At 45.7% G+C, this 17,701-nt stretch overlaps 2 protein-coding genes across 2 annotated transcripts in view; one reads left to right on the top strand and one right to left on the bottom strand.

Moving 5' to 3' along the window:
* Positions 1 to 406: 406 nt before the first annotated feature.
* On the top strand, positions 407 to 9,160 carry CSRP2 (cysteine and glycine rich protein 2). The gene is made up of 6 exons (XM_064166538.1): positions 407 to 514; positions 4,130 to 4,248; positions 6,131 to 6,299; positions 7,214 to 7,346; positions 8,022 to 8,115; positions 8,843 to 9,160. The coding sequence occupies exons 2-6, from the start codon at positions 4,137 to 4,139 to the stop codon at positions 8,917 to 8,919; spliced, it is 585 nt and encodes a 194-aa protein (XP_064022608.1). The 5' UTR covers positions 407 to 514; positions 4,130 to 4,136; the 3' UTR covers positions 8,920 to 9,160.
* Positions 9,161 to 12,847: 3,687 nt separating this feature from the next.
* The window catches only part of ZDHHC17 (zinc finger DHHC-type palmitoyltransferase 17), a 57,755-nt gene continuing 52,901 nt past the window's right edge, over positions 12,848 to 17,701 (bottom strand). The window contains exons 15-17 of the mRNA XM_064166537.1: positions 17,232 to 17,389; positions 15,208 to 15,302; positions 12,848 to 14,486 (exon numbers count right to left, since the gene is read on the bottom strand). Of these exons, the coding sequence (XP_064022607.1) occupies positions 14,348 to 14,486; positions 15,208 to 15,302; positions 17,232 to 17,389 (392 nt within the window). The 3' untranslated portion in view covers positions 12,848 to 14,347. The remainder of the gene's footprint in view (positions 14,487 to 15,207; positions 15,303 to 17,231; positions 17,390 to 17,701) is intronic.

Below are 17,701 nucleotides of genomic sequence, written 5' to 3'. Positions count from 1 at the left end.
CCAGGGATGCCTGCAGATTCCCACGCAGGGCGCCCGCTCCCATCCCACTTTCTCACGTCCAGAGAAATGTATCTCTGAGCCCCTCACACCTCCACGCGTGACCCTTGTGAAACGCCAGCATGCAGCCTGCTTTGATCTTTTGTGGGTGGTGTTCAGTTTAGAACTGAGAGAAACCTCCTCAAGACAAGTAACAGCAAAGGTGCGAGGCCTCTCCGAGGAGTACCTCTGCTGCTTTCCGCCTCTTGGGGTGGCTCTAGTCGGGTCACTTCCTCGCACCTGGACGCCCCAGAGATCGGCTCACGGATAGGCGATTGCTAGGTGCCTCGGGACACGGGGCCCTTCTGCAGCAGAGGTGGATGGGGTCAGGCTAACGGCAAGCGCAGTGCTGCCCAGCAGGGCCGGGCTGCGGGAGCGCCGCCGGCGGGGCCGGGCCGCCATGGCTCCGCCCCGGCTCTTTAAGCGGCTGCAGGGTCGCGCCGAGTCGAGACGCATCAGGTCGAAGACGAGTCCTGTGGTGAGCATCGGAGCGGGCAGCGTGGGGGGCGATCTCGGCGGGTCGCGGCGCCGGCTGGGGCACCTGTGCAGCCGGCCGCAGTCACAGTGCGGGATAGGGGGTGGTGGTTGCTGTGGCTGCCGTAGGGTCTGTCCCGCCCCACTCTTGAAGGCTGCAGGGATGCCGTGGCGGCGGCGGGCTGGGAGGCCAGGGGTGCCCAGTCGCCACCACCTCTGGCTGCTGGCGCTCGGCCCTTCTCCTGGAACAGAGCGCTGGGCACTGCGGGAGCGGCGGCGGCGCGGCCGGGGCGGGAGCCAAGTGCGCGGAGCTGCGGTTTCCCGAAGGCAGCTCAGCTCGACGTGCTCCACACACTAGGTCTCCCAATGGGGCGCTGGAAAAGCAGTCGAGGGGCAGTGAATAGCCTGAAATTCCTCTGCGTCCGTCTCGGGGCTAGTTTCGATTTCTGACACTTAAGAGTGCTGCCAGCAGCGGGTTGGAAAGGACTTCGCTACTGCCGTGGCTTGTCGCTGGTACTTTGGAAAACACTTACCCAAGTAGCACGCTCCTCTTGACGCTTAAGTACCAGCTTAGCAGAAGGCAGATTTTCTTGCTGAATGAGGAGGGTACGTGCCAACAAACCCGCAATCAAAACTCAGAATTGTTGGTACTAGTAGTGAGATCATCTGGATTTTTAATTACTGCTCTTAAACTCCCTGAAGACCTGCCTGAACTAGACAAAAAGACTTGAGAGAGCACGGCAGGCTCAACATAGGACTGGAAGTCTGAATCTGCTACTTTTGGAGCTCTCAAAGGAGACCTGGGCAGCATGAAGCTCCAGGGTGGTCTACCTGCAGAGCTTCTTCCAGTTGTTAGCCCTTTGCCCTTTAGGTGCCTTCTGAGCACTGCTGCCTCAGGGTAGCCCTTGCTGATGGATAATTAAAGAAATACTGCTCATCTTCCCACACAAGCCATGTCGGGAAGAGTATAGGGAGGATAAATGGAAAGATCTTTTGTGGAAGAAACACAGGTCACCGTAAAGTACAGACGTCAATTCATTTTTGCTTTTCTTCTAATGAATTTCCAAAGCCCTTATCAGTAGACGCGAATCAGCTAATGGTTGCCAGATCATCCAACAGTTTGTCTCCCTTGAGAAGAAGGGGTGGAGCTGCACCCCATGTTGCCCAATATAGCGTGGGAAATCTGGGGCAAAGCTGGAAACCTGATCCAGGTCCTGAGATCTAGTGTGCGTGGAGGCTAACTAACGAATTGTTCACTAAGAAAAGGATTAAAATTACTTAGACACTTGTGCATGTGAATGCACAAAAGAGCATGGGGATGGCAAGAGGAAAAGAGAAGCTCTTATACCAAATACCATTTATGTTCTGGAAAACACACAAAGTGCAAAGGAATCTCATCTCCTTTTTTTCCCTTCCTTCTCTCTCTCTCTCCTTCCCCCCCCCCCCCCATGCATTCCTTTTCCAAAGCTTTGTGCAGCCTATATTCCCTTTTTTCCTTTAACTAAGGATGCCCTTTGCCCTGATTGATGTCAGCTGCTGTGTAGTAGCGCAGCCAAACACTTGAATAAAAGAAATGGAATCTTAGTTTTTAGACTCCACAGTTGTGCCAAGAATGACAAAGTGGGAGATGTCACAAAACTAATTTTATGAGCTCAGTCAGGGCTTTAGTGCTAGAGCATGAAGCAGTAATGGTGTTAATCCCGTGGAAGTATTAAACAAAGGGATCTCTCAGTAATTAGTGTCACTGTGCAAATGGCACTTTTCAGCTACTCGAGGAAGTTTCGTAAGCCTTTGTTTAGGAATGTACCTAAGATGCCCCGATCTAGGTTAATAAACTAATCTTATTTCCCCACATGCCATGAATAGCCATGAATATGCTTGTCTTGGACAAAGATCTTCTAGCAGCTACTTGGCAGAGTGCCTTGCTTTGGAACCATGCAACCCTCCCTGTATCCCTAGAACCGCTCAACTTCTGGTCAGGCTGCTTTGGCTGAAGGCTTGTTTCAGCAGCCCTAGCAAGATGGGTCACTTAATCCAGGCTTAGCCAAAACTTCTGCTCTGAGGTGTGATTTGTGAGTCTGCTCTGCTTTGCCTGAGGAGTGCAAGGCAGTCAGGCATCCATGAGACCTCTCAGTTTGCACTGAGGTCTCTCCTACATGCTGGTCAGAGCACATTAGAGGAAGGGGGGTCCTCTGTTTCCCTGAGTCACAGCCAGCACTTCCACTTCTCTGTTGGCCAGAGGGATTACTGGAAACTGGCAGTCCTCTGCTTCTGGCTCGGCTGAAGGCAGCAGGTTGTGAGGATGCTGTCATGTGTCTCGTCTTGATAGTATAGGGCAGCTTCTACGGGTAAATGAAGGTGAGTTGAGGGAAATCAGAAGCTCCCAACAAATTCCTTCTTTCTCTCCACCATAGCTGAACTGTGTGGCAGTACTGCTGTTGGGAGCCTGTTGGGAGGAACTGATGTTGCTGATCGGGTGGGGTGGCAGGAGAGCTGACTTGAGACAAGCCTTCAATAAACTCTGCTTTGTAGCCAGCAAGTTACATTAGCTGCTTGTGGGAGAAGTCCCCCAAAAGCCAGAGTTGGCAGGCACTGCTCTGCTTTAGTACTTCAAGCCAAGGTGGTTAATGGGAGGAGCAGGAAAAGGTCCCAGTTGAGCTGTGTGGGAACTGCTGATGGTGATGGCACAGATGCAGGGGAGCTGGGGAGGGGGCAGCTCAACTTGAGATGAGATGGTTGCTGTTTCTGGGTTAATGCAGGAGACTGTTCCTGAGACTGTAGTGTGATGTGATGGCTGATGGTGCCTGTCTCACTCCACTAGTTTTCTGAGTGGCCACTGAACTAATGAGTGAGATAAAGTTTCAAGCGTCTGTGTCTCTTTGAGCAGTTGGATTTGGTTCATATAGCTGTCTGTTAAAGGCACAGTTCATGTAACAGCAGGAGTCCCTGGAAAATAATGACCCTTAAACTTCTTTGAAGTGCAAGCATGATCTCAAAGGAGTTCACAATGTCCCCACAGCCCTGACAAGTGGTTCTTCGGTGAGGTGAACTTTGGCTTGTACTGCATTCCGAGTGGTATGCCCTGCAGTAGAACAAAATGCTGATGTTGGCACAATTGCTTTGCTTCTATCACATGAGAGGCCCCGTGTTCATGAAGCATAGAAACTGAAATTATATCCATCTGGGGGGCAATTTGCTCAAGATACAGTAAGGCTCCAGTGTATGAAACTCCATAAATCCAGTTTATATAACTTTCAAAACCCTGGGCTGGGACAGGGGGAACCAGTCTTGTGAAGACCATGTCTCTGTTTGTCCTGCTGTTTGGCAGCAGCAGCATCTGTTCTCCTTGCCAGTCTATCTGCTTTTACAAATAGCCATGGAGAGCCTGCCTAAGCCTTGTGGGATCTGATGGGCTGAGAAGCTGATCACGAACACTTCTCTCATGGTGCAAAGTCTCATTTTCAAAGGCTGGGTGAAACTGCAGACTTGTGTTCCAGTGCACAAACTGTGGATGTGTTTTGAGTGAGCTTGTAATCCAAACTGTCCTTGAGCTGAGGTGGTGGTGGACTCTGGTTGATCAACTTCTCCCCTTCTCCCGCCTGCCCATCTGGGCACACAGAGCCACCATGCCGAACTGGGGAGGTGGCAACAAATGCGGCGCCTGTGGGCGCACCGTCTACCACGCCGAGGAGGTGCAGTGTGACGGGAGGAGCTTCCACCGCTGCTGCTTCCTCTGCAGTAAGTATTCCTCTTTTGCTCCCTTGCCACATCTCTCTTAGCATAGCTGCGTGTTGCAACAGCAAGATACTTGGCCGCGGGAGATGTCCCAGGCTCATCTGGCACCCTTGACACACAAGGACAGTGGTGGCTTTGTCTGTCCCACACTGAGCTTGGCTCCTGGTCGCTGGGCACAGAAGGGAGAGCTCAAGCTTGTCTGCTTGAGAGCTGTTGGCCTACCTGTCCGGTGTGGGAGATGCAGGAGGCACCTCCCAAAGCAGAGCACATCTTGCTTTTTTCCTGTTTGTCCCCCTCCCAGCCTACTCAGGAACCTAAGGGATTTTTAGCATGGAAATGTGGCTTGAAAGTGTTGTTCGTGCAGGGGAAGATGCCTAGTGGCAGAGCCCTGTGCACACTGATCTGAGCTCAGCTGGACTTGTGAGGGTTGCAGGGCTGGCAGTAGCTTAAGTGTTACCAAACTCCTGTCCTGAAGTCCCATGCAGACCAGGACACCAGCATGCCTGAGCACAGCAAATTGCTGATGCTTTAGTCCAGCCAAAAGCCTGGACTTTCTTGGCACAGATCCTGTGGTTTATTTCAGATGAAAGGAGTCCAAAACATTATTTTCCAGTCCAACCAACAAGCCCAGTGAGGCACTGAAAATTGCTTTCTCTGTTGAAAAGAGCTCTGCTTAGATGAAGGGAACAAAGGGTTGCTGTGAATTGAGGCTCCTACTCTGCAAACAGCCTGCCTGTCTGTCTGAATCAGAACTTCACCTCATTATAAAGATGAGGTAATCTTTTGTCCCACTTGCTGTTGTTTAATACCTGCAGGCAGAGCTGGGCTTCAGGTGTCCATACCAGTTACAAGCGGCCCTCTCATGCTGGTTTGCTGTTCGTCTGCAGGATAACATCATTGTGCCGTGCTGGTGTGGGGGCCTCAGAGCACCTATGTCTCCATCTCTTAGCTCTACAGCAGTCACAGAAAAGATGAGATGTCTCAGCAGCCACACTTTCAGCCTTTTATGGGAGTTTCTATTATAAGAGCCCTGGAAGTTACAGTCAAGCAGTGGCACTAGGGTGTCTGAGTATTTGTTTTTCCTTAGTGCATAGCTCTGCAGACTGAACAAATGTGCAGTAGTTATCTGCTTGTCTTATGAAAAGAACTTTGGAGCAAGTGAACACCATAAGCAAAGCTCACTCTGTATTTTCAAGCCTTAACTTTCTTGTCAAACAAAAAATTCCTAAGGCTTTTTGTTTTGTTTTTCTCCCCAGATTCTTTATTGGGGCATGATACTGTTGCAGACAGAAGGAGCATGCCAGGCAGGATACAAAGGAGGGTTTAAGAAGGAAATAGTTCTGCCTTCTTCTGTAACCTTGAGCAGAGCGCTTGCATTGTGCTGAAGGACAATGTAGGGATGCCAGAAAAGCACAGCCCCTCCAGTGACAGCCGTTGAACACTCCCAGCTCTGCCCCAAACCACTACCAAGGCTGGGGCAAAATCCTGACAGTTGTTATTCCCCAGCCTCACCGTCACCAGAAGGACAGGAGAGGAGCTCTTCTGTACCGAGAGACTTGCTTCATGCTGTATGGCATCTCTCAAGGGAAACTGCTGACTTCGTTATCTGGGTTTCTGAGCAGCCTCATTCATCAAACAGCAAGATTCCACACTTTAAATGTCACAGTTGTGAAGTGGTAGGAGGGAATAGAGCCTTTATAGGGCTAACCATCGTTCACCAACTCAAATGGCAACCTGCTTCCTCTAATCTCTGGTGGTCCCACAGCCTGAAATGAAGAACTGTGGACAAGGAAACCCAGAGCATCACTTCTCACTTGATTTTTGGCTTACTGCATATGCTGCTGGAAATAGTCCCTGAAAGCTTTTTTTGTTTTTCTTCCTTCAGTGGTTTGCCGGAAAAACCTGGACAGCACAACTGTAGCGATTCACGATGCCGAAGTGTACTGCAAGTCCTGCTATGGAAAAAAGTATGGCCCAAAAGGCTATGGATATGGGCAAGGTGCAGGCACGCTGAACATGGACAGGGGAGAGAGACTGGGCATCAAGCCCGAAAGGTGAGTGGACTGGGTCGTCCTTCAGTACCGCTCCCAGAGAACTGTCAGACTGGATTTTGTTTAGTTCTTGGTGTCCGAAATAGAAATGCTGCAAAATGCCCCAGAATAACTGAATGCAGAGCATGTAATCTGCAGGGCACAAACCTTCCACTGATCACTGAGAGCAGGAATTAGTGCAGGTGAGAAGGCACTGACTGCATTAGCCATAGGGCACAGGATGAGACGGCTGTTGAGATGGCTCTGCATGAGTCTGCAGAGGTGACTCTGAGTCTCAAGTTGCTTTTCCAAACAAGCTGCAAACACAGATGTTCAACAGAGATGGATTTGGAGAGCTGAGAGTATTGGGCTACAAGAAGAGTGGTTTTTAGCTGCCAAACGAAGAATGATTTTTTCTTAATTATAGCCAAACTCAAAAGGCCTACTAAATAGTAAATGTTCCTAGATGCAGCTGCAAAGCAGAGCATGTGGAAGGAAGGTGAAGTATGCATCATACTTGCTCCATGCAGGTTCCCAAATTACTGCCTGACATTCATGTAATGTATGCTCTCCAGCCCGGGTCAGGGATCAGTTCAGGTTCCAGACTACGATCAGCACACAAGAATTTAACAGATTTTTTTGGTAGGTTGCTATCTTCTAAATCCATGCCCTGGTATAAAATTTACTTCTAGAGCAGTTCAAAAGTGGAGGCTCCTCAACTTCTGCAGTAGCTTCCTTCTATCCTCTGAAGCATGGCTTTTCTCTTTTGGTTTTCATGGATTTGTTTTGGGTTTTTTTGTCCTACCAAGTGTGATTGGACAGCTTTGCTGGTTACAAGTTTTGCAGAGGTAGTGTTTTCTGTCCTGCTCCACTAGCGTGAGAGAGCAGAAGGCCACTTAGTAAAAGAGCAAAGACAACAACTGTCCTCTTTCTTTCAGCACGCCCTCTCCCCACCGACCCACAACAAGTCCAAACACTTCAAAGTTTGCTCAGAAATTTGGAGGGGCAGAGAAATGCTCCAGGTGTGGGGATTCTGTCTATGCAGCAGAGAAAGTAATAGGAGCTGGAAAGGTGAGAAACTCTGTGTGCTATTTTGTACCTGCTCTGTGGACTTCAAAATGAGCAGGGGATATTATGTGGGTTCCTGTAGGGGCAACCAGCTGTGGAGAGAATTGCCTTAAAATTCTCAGCATTAGAAATGATCAATCAACTTAATGGAACAAAAAGCACTTGAAATGCAAGGTGGTGAGTGTCCATTTTGGATTCCAGCGGTGAAGCTTCAATATTATCCCATGCCAGCGGGCTGAAGCAGAGTAGAGGTGCACTCCTCCCAGAAGAGGCAAGAGTCTTTGTTATGTTCAGCTTATGACAGAGGCTGAACATTTTGGCAGAAGGGGGATGCTCTCTGACAGTACTGTGTTAAACTGTGTCAGTCTGCCAGCTGCCTGGCTTGCCACAGAGCCAAGATCTACTCTGAATTGATTAGGGAAAGCCCAAACCTTGCAAAATGCTGCCCTGAGCAGGGTACTGTGTGAGCCACTCACAGAAATGCAGACACTCTTGTCTGCTGCTGGTGCACTTGGAACTGTGTTTTATCGCACCAGTCATCTATAAACAATTTTGACACTGACTCAGTTAATGCCTTTTTTTTTTTTTTTTCCCTAACCCACTTGGGCATTCTCTCATTCTGTGTACTTAAACTATCTTCTTCTTTTTCAAAAAAAATCCCTCCTGTCCCACCCTCAGCCATGGCACAAAAATTGCTTCCGGTGTGCCAAGTGTGGAAAAAGCCTTGAATCTACAACCCTAACTGAGAAAGAGGGAGAAATCTACTGTAAAGGTGAGAAAGAAACCAAGGTACTTCATGTGTTGTTTGGAGTGTAACGTGTTGCCAGGACAGATACTGAGTTTATCTCTGGGGTAAGAAACTTTCAAGCTCCTGTCAAGACCGAAGTGTTCTGAGCTGAGATGAAATAAATGTTACTGAAGCTGCTTGTGTAGCTTACATCTGCATTAAGCAAAACGGTACATGCTGGCAAAAGCAGCAGCAGCTCATGCCTCTGCCTAGCTCAGAGAGCAGATCAGAGTAAGGAAACAGGCTAGCTAGCATCCTGCCATGCCTTCCTGTTTGGTGTCATGGATTAACTAGGTCCACACAGTGGCTGGATGACAACACATGCCCTTAGGGATACGTAGCCACAGAACCAATGGATGAGCTGCTGCAGCAAGCTGGGAGCTACATGGATGGAGCAGCTGTGGCTACGGAGTTTAGGCATGGCAGTGCTGCAGCTTAACAAAACATTTTTAAGCATTGCTTCTGAATAAGGATCATTGCTTCCAAGTGGGGATGTTTTGGTGACTAAGGGGAAGCACCTGAGGGGCTTAGCCTAGACAGTACTGCACTCAAGGAGCTGGAAACCTCAGCTACTGCAGATACAGCCTGCCTGGAAACGTTCCCGTGTGATCTGCTTTAGGTGATCCTGCTGTGGCAGGGGAGTTGGACAGGATGATCTTTAGAGGTCCCTTCCCGACCCTAATATTCAGTGATCCTGTGATCTTCCTTGCAGGTTGTTACGCGAAGAACTTTGGCCCCAAGGGATTTGGGTACGGCCAGGGAGCAGGTGCCCTCGTTCATGCCCAGTGATGAGTCATGGCTGACAATCCATCAAGGCTCTCCTGAGATCCTGACCCAAGAAAGAGGAGGGTTTCCTAAATGTTGCTAACTACTACGAAACAGAGTAGTTACTGTAGCACTGGGGCATGCCTTCAGCAGATCTGTGTAAAGAGAAGTACTGCTTCTTTCCCTTGCTTTGTGTCTCACACCGTGCCACCTCTAAGACTTCAGTACCACTTCAATAAAGCTTTGCTTGTTCGTAGATCCTAAACCCAAGTGTCACGTGCTTTGTCACCAATGGAAAGAGAACCGTTACTAGGGTACTTCAGGGGTGGAGAGATGATGCTGTAAACTTGGAGCAGACTTTCACTAAGAGCTAATGTAGGTTATGGCCCTCTGAGCTAGATGACTGTCCCTTAATACCACACCATGATGTGTGTGCAAGGCAGACAACTGCACAGACACAGTAAGTCTTAATCTAATGCTCTCTGCAGTGACTCAGCTCTGAAGAGGACAGGCAAGTAGCTGTGTGCTTTAGGGGCTGGCTGCCTGTGCCACAGCTAGTGGATGTAAATCAACTCTCCTCACTACAGCACCTGCTTTGGTACCAAGGTGTGTCATGCACAGGCCTTGCAGTGCAGAAACAGTCCTCCACCATGACAGCTGCAGATTGATTCCTGCTTAGCAGCTGACTAAGCTAGCACATCAAACTGAGGTTTAAGAGCAACTTTTGACCTTCTCTTGGTAGTGCTAGAACCCTTTGGGCCCTGAAGATGGTGAAACATTTCAGCCTCACGTGTAGAGGGCATCTGACAGGGTGTAGCTCCAACAACAGGGTGCAATAAAACCTTCTGGTAGAGTACATGACTTGAACTCAGAATTGATTAAGAGTTGACTCTTGTTAAATTAATTCTTAGCAGAGTTAGCAGGTGAGACTTATGCTGACAGAAGCATACACCTCATGCACTGCTCATTTACCTATTAAAAAAAAGGAGCTTTCTATTCTTAGAAAAATGAACTGCAGAAGTGATTGGAAGTGATTTAAATCCCTCAAAATCAAAGGCTTTCATTTATTTTCCAGGAAGGAGTCACAGCAGTAACTCACAGCTCTGTGCTGCTCTACACACCAACAACTTACCTCATGACAAAAAATGAAAGCAATCAAGTAAAATGCCCCAACAGCTCACACCACAAAGACAATACACCTGTCAAGAGACTGAAGTCCCCTATGCTGAAATGCATTCATTGGTTATTGTCCACTTTTCAGCTGCAGCATGGGGCTCAGCCCAGGCAGGAGTAATGCTTTGGGTTAGTCTCAGTTTGGAACCCTTATTCCAGGAGAGTTTGGTTCCCAAAAGTAACTTGACTTCCTGATTAGGAGATCTCAAGCAGCATGTAGGATCAGAGGCAATGTAAATATGAGTACTGCAAATCAATGCAATCTAGAATTAGCAGGTGCAGTTTTTACTGACCTCTGTTTGGTAGCCTGAAATGGACAAAATCCAAATGCAAGCATTCACAAGTAGACATTGTTTTCAAAGCAAAAAAACTATCTAATTTTACTTAAAAGGCAGCTCAAGGGAGGTGCAAGGGAGTGAACTCAAATCAAAATGAGGGTGCAGAAAGCAGACTTCTTCCCAAGTAGAAACAAACCAGTAGCCAGCTTTCAAGTCATCAGGAGCCCACCCATACCTTTCAAGAGCAGCAACTGCTCTGATGGAGCACTGCAAATCTCTGCAGAGATCTTCAGCACAGGATGTCTCCTTTATAAAAAGAAAGCTTCTTCCATGATCTTGCAGCAGACAAGTCCAAGGGTGGCCAAGCAGAGGTAAGCTCAGCCCAGCCTCATCAGAGCTACTGCTTGGGGAAGGGGAGAGCACATGAACAGTCTTCAGGCACCCAGCAGAAAACACAGAGACTTTTTTCCCCACTATGTTAAGTGTGCTCTTAAGTCCTAGTCCCGTATTTTGATACATATTGCTGGCCACAGGTATCCTGATTAAATTCCATTTTGGATGGTTACCTTGTTTCTACTCAAAAGCTAACCTTCAGCATGGACAAGAAGTCAAGCTACTCTGTCACCTGCAAGAGCCACCCAAGAAGCACACCTCTTGGTCATACCTCTGAGCCCCGGGGGTCTTGACTCTTGGAACACCTCAAGTGCCATTAGAGACGAGCATTTTGAGAGGACAGACGTGCACTACGAACATCGCCTTGCCAGCGTGCTTTGCTCAGAAGAAAGGAGCAGCTCTCGGTGAACGGCAGCTCCAGTGGGTAGCACAGAGGTGGGCCTCACCACAGCCCGGTGAGGCGATTCACAAGGCACTCAGGGAGACTTTACTACAAGACAGGAGATGGCAGCTGCTTTCTCACGGCATGGCTTCTAAAATGGACAGAAACAATGCCCTGAGATCACATCCCGAGTCAAGACAAACACTGCAGCTAAGAGTCAATATTTATTTGATTAATAACTTACAAAATTTAACAGATTTAATTTATGTAAGGAGTGCTAATTCATTAAACATTTTACATATTTTTTTGTTCACAATGTCATACATCAAGACCTCGACAGTATTAAAATAATACTTGGCACAGTTATAAATAAAGAATATACAAAAAAACTCTCCATAGCTTAAAATGTAGTGATGCTATTTTACACATTACTTGGAAACAAAAAATGAGATTTGGTGGACATCAAAGAATACAGAAACCTGCAAAAAACCAGCACGTGTTTAGGGCCAAGACAAAATTCCCATTTATTCTATCTATTTCAGATTAAGTTGGTCTGACCTGCTGTTGGTCTGGATCATCTTCGATAAGTTTCAGAAGCAATGCAGTTTTGGTTCAGCAAATGAATTCTAAGTTTGATAACTTGACAGAAAATTGCTGCATAGTTGGCTCCCCCCCGCTTGACTTGATGACTTCACACCAAACAATTCCATGTTACTCAAGACAAGTTAACATTTCATACTGGAAACTCCATACATCCCAGATTCATACACGTGAGTTAGTTTCCACAACTGCCTAGGACTGCTCAAACTCTGCAGGCATCAACAAAACCCTCCCTAGAGAGTAACGAACAAGTAAATAGTGCAGAGCTCCTGAAGACCACCTCTCCTTTCTGTGAACGCTCTGGGCATGGACTGCATGACACAATTCATGGCAGGTAATGCTACCGGGCAATAAACCAAAACCTCTACCACACACCCAACTGCTCTCTGGTGCTAGGTGCTATTGAATAAAGTGGATTGGACCTCTCCAAGTCAATCAACCTCCAGCAGAAACATGGGAAAAACAAATGAAAAATAAAAATGAACAAATATGCAGAACATTACTGGCAATGAAAATAATCAACACTGTAGAGTCTTCGTGCTTTTTTCTTGGTGGAAGAAAGAAAAAGATGAGTAACTAACGTCAGCTGTTTTCACTGGAGCAGAACATCTCTGTTAGGATTACGAATTGTCTGACAAGCAGCAAGAGCTCCTCGCCACCCCTACACCTGAACCTAGCCCACTAAAACTGTGTCCAAGATGATGTTGATTTTTCCAGTATCAAAACAGTGCTCGAACGCTGCACCTCTGCAAATCCTGACATCTGGTACTTGCAAACTAAGTGTGTGTCTTGAGATCAATCAACAACTACAGAGAAAATGCTGACTTGTAAATACTGAACATCGACTATTTACAGTTTCACTGCTCCTCTCACTAAGGCAAGGGCCGGGAATACCACTGGACTGCTTTATGACCTGTCATCTGCGTAGTACAGAAAACTCTAATTTGCCAAGCATCAAACATGCAGTGAATTTGCAGGGCATAATGCCTATTAACAGCAATACTGAACATCACTAAAAGCTCATTAGATATCTTCCTACACTTTTTTTTTTTTGGGGGAGGTTGGTTGAATAAAATGAAAATGAGCAGCTTTAAATACACTAAACACACACTCACAGAGAGAAAACTATTTGATAAATTATTTATATACAGATACACATTCTTTACACTGGTCTCGGACATCTGCTTGCAGGTCCCTCCCCAAACTCCCCTCACAGATTTCTTGAACCACTGGGTTGCTACAGCACTTAGAAGAGAATTAACCTGAATCTCAGTCTCTCTGTAAACAATAGTTAAGGAAGCAGTGAACAATTCACCGTGAGTTTATGAAAACACCATAGCAAAAAAAGAAAAAAAAAGAAAATAAATCAGTGCATCACATTCAAGCCCCTATGGAATGCAATTCCAGATCACTCCTTACCTTCCAAACATACCTGCAGCATGAGAACTCAAATCAAGAAAAAAAGGGTGATTTCCACATGCCAGTGCACCATCTGCTTCAGAATGCTGCCTTACATTTCCTGCATGTGCTAGGATGGGGTTTTCATTCACTTTTAACTTTGGCTTCCACTACATCCAAACAAAATAAGCATTTCAGACTAATTTAGGCTCTTCTGCAGTTGCACTCAACTTAAAAGCATATTGTCAGTCCATAACTGAGTGTTTGCTTTCACGTCTGTAGTTTCCCCCGATGCAATTTCTCTTCCAGCATGTCTCCAGTTACTCTGCATGGAGAGGACCAAACCTGACACTGGAACACTGCTAGCTGTAATTTTTGCTTATACAATCATTTCAAAGAAAATTATGTTTTCTCCACTTTTTTCCCCCTGAACATTACATGCTGTAATCCAGTTGCACAGGTGTTTTCATGCATTTAAAGCAGGGCTTTAACTCTGACAGAAGAGCTCTCCTTATTTGCACAACTGCTTATTTCAGGCTGTATAATGCCAGAACAGGGTTATCACAAGTATGCAGTTGTATCACTAACTGGTGGCAAAAACAAGCACCAAAACACGTGGACAATGTCTTTTTCCTTAATATTACCTGATGTGCCCTACTGCTCTAACTTAAGAGGTTACAGGGGATTCCCACATGATGCTTACAGCAGTATTGAAAAGCACATTTGTCAATGGATATACTACAGAAAACCTGCATTAAAACCTCACATTACAGGAACTGTAACACAGCAATCAGTGAGCTCTGCATCATGAAATTTAGTTTGATAGTCTAGATGCTTGTTTCAGTGGAATTATTCATATTGGGAAATCAATTTTTCTGTCCAGCACAATGTAACTACTTATGTCAATACTTCAGTAATCTCATGCTCCATTGTGAAAGACCTCAAATAAACTCAACAAGAAATACTGTGAATATGCTGTCACGAATCATTCTCACATTAAGAACTGTTAAAATCCCTTTTTTTTTGATCTTCCTCCTCTTCCTTATCAGGCTTGGCAGTTTATTCTGTCCATGTTTACTTCTGTTAACGAAATTTTGCTGAAGAGAAGGTACCTTATAATTCATCATCAGCCCTACACATAGCATGCTACTCTTCAAGGGACGTGGATGAGAGAGGAAATTTTCCAGGCACCACTCAGATATGATATGCTCACAGGATGGAGGTGGTGCTACACCAGCTGGTAGCCTGATCCTGAAGTTTGGTCGTATTCTATTGTGTACTGCCTTGTCCAGTCCACGATAACAGGCCGAAAAAGACCACAGCATCTGAATTCAAAGAAGTCTATAACGTTCCTTATACATCCATGGCTAAAAACAAAACAGAACCACGTTAGTGGGTGGTGCCACAGCTCAGCTAACAAAGCACAGCATTCATTGGTCTTTGAGTTCCTGACTACAGAAATCACTTTCTGTCATACTGGGGCAGCAATGAGGGAGAAAGGAATGGCCCATCTGTGTGTGCACGTGGTGCAGAAAATGGTTAAGGGAGGCAAGCACAGGTTTCCATACCTGTTATCTGTGATGCGATCAGTGCATTATAGGCTGCACTCATTAATGCTTAGCACTGTCTAAAGGGCAAATGTCAGGAGGTGAAGCCAGACTCTTTTTAGGAGGTTCCACATAAACAGAAGGAAAACATTCTTTAGACGTCAGCTTTTTGGAAGAGAAGGTTGTGTTATATGCAAAGGCAGGTCTAAGCAACAAGGAGATGACAGCTACTTTATGTCAGTGTTTCATCTGACAGGTGATGCTAGGTCAACCCATCAACTCTGCAGCTTGCCCATTACATATGACCATTACTGAAAAGTTTTCTCTGATTATGCATCCATGTCTGGAGTCACTGCACAACATTTATTACTTCCTTTAACTGGACAGAACATGTTAGTGTAAAAACAGCTGACAGATTCAGCATGCCAAGGAGTGAAAATACTATGCAAGTACTTAGCTGTGTTCTCTTTCAACAAGCTGCACAATTCCAACATGTGCAGGGCTGCACAAACAAGAAATATGTTTACACTTTAAAACTTACTTGAATGGGCTTTCAATAGTAGTTGTTGTAACTTTAAAGTGCTTGTATCTCCTTGCATTCATTCTTTCATTTGTTGTGATCCCCAAGCAAGATATCTGAAGACAGGAAGAAGAGTCACAATTTCATTTATGTGAAAATATGGAAACAAGCCCTCCACCAGCAAGGCTGGAAAGGGAGGGAGAAATTTACCAGTTTGTGTTCCTTCTCTTGAAGAAGGAATTTTTGTCTGGGGAAATTACCAGGGCCCAGCATAAACAACGACACAACAGCTGTGCTAGACTGTGCAAAAGGTTTCACTGTAAAAGTCTTCATAAGTGAATAACGATCACTGAATAAACTCTGACTTCTTAGTTCCTAAGAAAGAGATGCCTTTCCTACACTGTCAGTTGAAATGTACTGCAAGCAACAGATCCAGGAGCTACTTTACACAACATTTGAACAGCTTTCATTTCCACCCGAGGGTCTGGTTATAGCTCCAGTAATACGTTCCCCATTTATAAATACGTCGCAGTAATGTAGCTCTCCTGTCCACAGGACAAAAATCTGCTCAAAAATGATGGTTGTTTGCTGCTGCTTATGGGTTTTCCTTTTTACAGAATCATTCTGCTCAAAGGCTATGATTTTCTGTAGCACCTTTCCAATTATGTTAGCCTAAAAGAGCATCTTACACAGAACTGGAGTGTGCTGCAAGGTGATTTGGAAACAAAAGTGTAAGCATTCCCTGACCAGCCTTATACTGCAGGCTGAAAAAATCTTTTCATTCCTAGTGAAATATAACAAGTCAGCTCTGCAGCAGGTTACAAAAACAAGAACATCTGGAAAGCTGAGTTTGGGCTGTCTTGCCTCAAATGGATATAATACCTGAAGCATTTTCTTCACCTTCATGAAACCCAGGGAAGTTTCAGGTCTATGTATATAAATGGGCTCTCAATAGTCAGGTAGGAAGCAAAGGTGTTAAACTATTTTTCTAAGATAGCAGGTAGTGTTTTGACAATAACTCTGGCTATCCTTCCTCAATAAGAAAGACAAGTCCAGATTAAAAATGGAGAGAGAAAAAAGCAGGCAGAGTAGAGGCTGTGCAGTTACCTTAGGGCATTATTTTTATTTCCAGGATGACATAAAAGATTAAATCACAGAATGAACCAGGTTGGAAAAGACCTTCGAGATGATCAAGTCCAAACTATCACCTTCTAACTAACTAAACCATGGCACTAAGTGCCCCATCCAGTCTCTTTTTAAACACCTCCAGGGATGGTGACTCCACCACCTCCCCGGGCAGCCCATTCCAATGCCAATCACTCTTGCTGTGAAGAACTTCCTCCTAACATCCAGCCTGAACCTGCCCTGACACAGCCTGAGGCTGTGTCCTCTTGTTCTGTCACTGGGTGCCTGGCAGCAGAGCCCAACCCCACCTGGCTACAACCTCCTTTCAGGTAGATAAAGAGAGCAGTAAGGTCTGTCCTGAGCCTCCTCTTCTCCAGAGTAAACAGCCCAGCTCCCTCAGCTGCTCCTCATAGGGCAGCCTCACAGTTCATCAATGACAAGTCATACCAAAGACTTTCAAGTACTATTTAAAGGCTTTCAGTATGACTTATTTTACCTTAAAAGGAATAAAGTACAGTAATGCCACACTGAAGCAGTGCAATATATGGTTGCATCTCCTTTTAAGTTACCACTCTCTTTCTGCTCATGACAGACTACATGACAATTCCATGCCTGACCCACAGATATTTTCCTCCACTAGTCTTTATTGCCATTCTCTCATCTGTTTTGCCATTCCATCATTCTGGGGATGGAAAACAGGAGTCAGGCATTTTAATCTCTTGCAGAGAAAAAGAAAAAAGCAGAAGTGAATGAAAAGTGAAATGATACCTAATATCCAGAGACAACTGATGCCTGCCTCCTCCAGGGTGGCTGAGAGACTAAACTCTTAGTCTTGTATGATGAACATTAAAACTTCAATGGCAAACTGTTTGCTATCCTTATGTCATTCCCAATATTACAAATGAAGTGCTCTTCCATACCTGATACATCTGACACATGAGTAACACAGCCACCCACATGAAGTGAAAAACACTGTTTAGAAACATCCAAAACATCCATGGAGAACAGGTGGCAATTTGTGTAACGTAGGTCCAGAAGCCATCCTTTGCATAACTCGTCTCACAGTGGAACCCCCAGTCTACGGACAAAGAACAAGTGTCAAAAATCATACAGAAGATTTAAGGTATGCTTACTGTACACCAACAAAACACCCCCGTGGGATTTTATTACGTTGAATAGGAAAATGCTCTCTCGTCTCTCAGCTCCATGAACACATGACATATGCACATATGTGGCTGTGAGAAAAACATGAAGAACAAGAACATCATCACCTTCTAACTTAAAATACCCAATATAGTCAATTATTAATATACAGCTCAATTCCAGGAAAATAAGGCAGAAATCTGTAAAAATCCATACTAGGAGATAAAGTATTTATAAGCAATTAAAG

The sequence above is a fragment of the Pogoniulus pusillus genome, chromosome 27, assembly GCF_015220805.1.
Source record: "Pogoniulus pusillus isolate bPogPus1 chromosome 27, bPogPus1.pri, whole genome shotgun sequence".
NCBI classification, from domain to species: Eukaryota; Metazoa; Chordata; class Aves; order Piciformes; family Lybiidae; genus Pogoniulus; species Pogoniulus pusillus.
The sequence above is the reverse complement of the archived record's forward strand: the minus strand, read 5'-3'. Positions and strand labels throughout refer to the sequence as shown.

Excerpts from the sequence above, each read along its gene's own strand:
- CSRP2 (XM_064166538.1), top strand. The coding sequence starts at position 4,137 with ATGCCGAACTGGGGAGGTGGCAACAAATGCGGCGCCTGTGGGCGCACC. Across the intron at positions 6,300-7,213 it reads CTGGGCATCAAGCCCGAAAG|CACGCCCTCTCCCCACCGAC; the intron begins GTGAGTGGACTG and ends TCTTTCTTTCAG. Across the intron at positions 7,347-8,021 it reads AAGTAATAGGAGCTGGAAAG|CCATGGCACAAAAATTGCTT; the intron begins GTGAGAAACTCT and ends TCCCACCCTCAG.